The sequence below is a fragment of the Meleagris gallopavo genome, chromosome 19, assembly GCF_000146605.3.
Source record: "Meleagris gallopavo isolate NT-WF06-2002-E0010 breed Aviagen turkey brand Nicholas breeding stock chromosome 19, Turkey_5.1, whole genome shotgun sequence".
Lineage (NCBI taxonomy): Eukaryota > Metazoa > Chordata > Aves > Galliformes > Phasianidae > Meleagris > Meleagris gallopavo.
In genome coordinates, this window is record NC_015029.2 from 1,458,992 (window position 1) to 1,460,703 (window position 1,712).

The 1,712-nt window shown below is 49.4% G+C and overlaps 1 protein-coding gene across 1 annotated transcript; it reads right to left on the bottom strand.

Annotated features, from left to right (window-relative positions):
• Positions 1-1,218: 1,218 nt before the first annotated feature.
• Positions 1,219-1,706, bottom strand: MRPL41 (mitochondrial ribosomal protein L41). The gene has a single exon (XM_010720755.1). The coding sequence runs from the start codon at positions 1,686-1,688 to the stop codon at positions 1,332-1,334; it is 357 nt and encodes a 118-aa protein (XP_010719057.1). The 5' UTR covers positions 1,689-1,706; the 3' UTR covers positions 1,219-1,331.
• Positions 1,707-1,712: the final 6 nt, after the last annotated feature.

Sequence of the window (1,712 nt, forward strand, 5' to 3'; positions counted from 1 at the left end):
AAAAAAAACCTTCTTGAGTGCTGTTACATTCATATTAGTAATGTGAACAAGAGCTTTTGTTGAAAAAAAATCACCATATTTTTGGATGTTTCTAAATAAAAATCAATACAAGTGATCGATCTTTCCTGGTTGTTTTGATTTTAGAAGAGGCCCTTTGCATGTTGGTTGGAGTTTACCATCACTAAACATAAAAGCCTATGTTGTGTTACAACCCATACTGATCCAAGACAGAGTGATGCGCTGTGTTAAACTTATGATCAGCAGGGACATGCATGCTTTGTTGCACTACTGTTTTCTCCCTTCCCTACAGGTTTTTGCTGTGTGCCTTATTGCAGGATGAAGTCTTGCAAAACACCACCGCTTCCACCATGAAAGTCATCTGCTTACTCTTCCTGCTTCCCATCATGGCCTGTTAGCTCACCTAAAGAGCTTCAGCCTTTTCACATACCAGTCCAGTTTATGTGTTTGGCCTCCCAAAGGCTGAGCAGACAAGTCCTGGGGTTTACTTGTCTATCAGAAGCAAACACATCAACAACTTTTTTTGACTGTAGCTATTTCTACTTTGAATGGTTGCCCATAACTGTAAGTGTTGCTTGTATATATTTCATTCGTTGAACAGTAAGACATCACTTTTCCAGGAAGATGAAAATTGTGATTTTTTTCCCCCCCAAGATGTATTTCAAATGTAAGCAGTTACCTCAACATTTGAAGCAGCTGCACTGCTAAGAAACAGGCACTGATTGTAACTATTAACTGCATCCTGACTGAATTCAAAACACTAGTTTTAAACCTTGGTAAATACCACAACTGTGATGTTTGATCTAAGCTACAAATCTGCACTCAGAACATGGTAAGACCTCATTGGAGGCCATGAAACACTTCATACTGGCTAGGATTGAATTGAAGTATTCTGCTTCTGGCTGAACTTGCCACTCACAGCAGGGTGCTGGCAGTGCCGATGAGACATCAGCTCCAAGCAGCTCCTTCCACAGCCAGGAAATCCCAGAGGCAGAGCCCTCCTCCCTTGTTCCTGGAAGTCGGGAGCAGCCTGGAGCCAGAATCCTGCAGCTCCCCGCGTGGGCTCAGCAGCTCTGCTCTGACAGCAGGACACCTGCACAGCCACACAGTGCAACAATGCGAACCAAACCAACACCTTCCTTGATCTCTGACAGGAGACCGCTTCCCCCGCAGCGATTTAAATCAGACACTGCAGAAAGATACCCTGGAAGGACCTGCATTTAATACTCAGCGAAAGAAACCGTCCCGAGCTGTAGGCGCAGTCCAAGTCTCTCGCAATGCAGCCCGGCACCCGGCGGAGCCCCGCCTGCCCCCTAGCGCACGTAATTCTTGGGGAAGAGCTGGAAGAGCTTCCCCTCCTGCGTCGGCTCGAAGCCGTACTTCTCCAGCGCGTTCGGGTCGAAGGTTCCCTCCTTCACGTCCTTCTCGATGCGCGGTGCCACCAACTCGGTGAAGAGCTGCTTGGCCGTCATGGGCGGCTCCGAGCCGTGCGGAGCGCGGTACGACACGTAGGGCTTCAGCTTAAAGCCCGCCAGCTCGGGGACGACGAACTGAGGCACCATCTGCTTGATGAGGATGAACTTCTTGCTGGAGGTCAGCACGCCCATCTTCTTGGCTCCCCGGCCCTTGTTGTAGGACCGAGGGCCGCGCTTGCTGGTGAACGGGGACATGCGGTCGGCACCCCGCACCAGCCC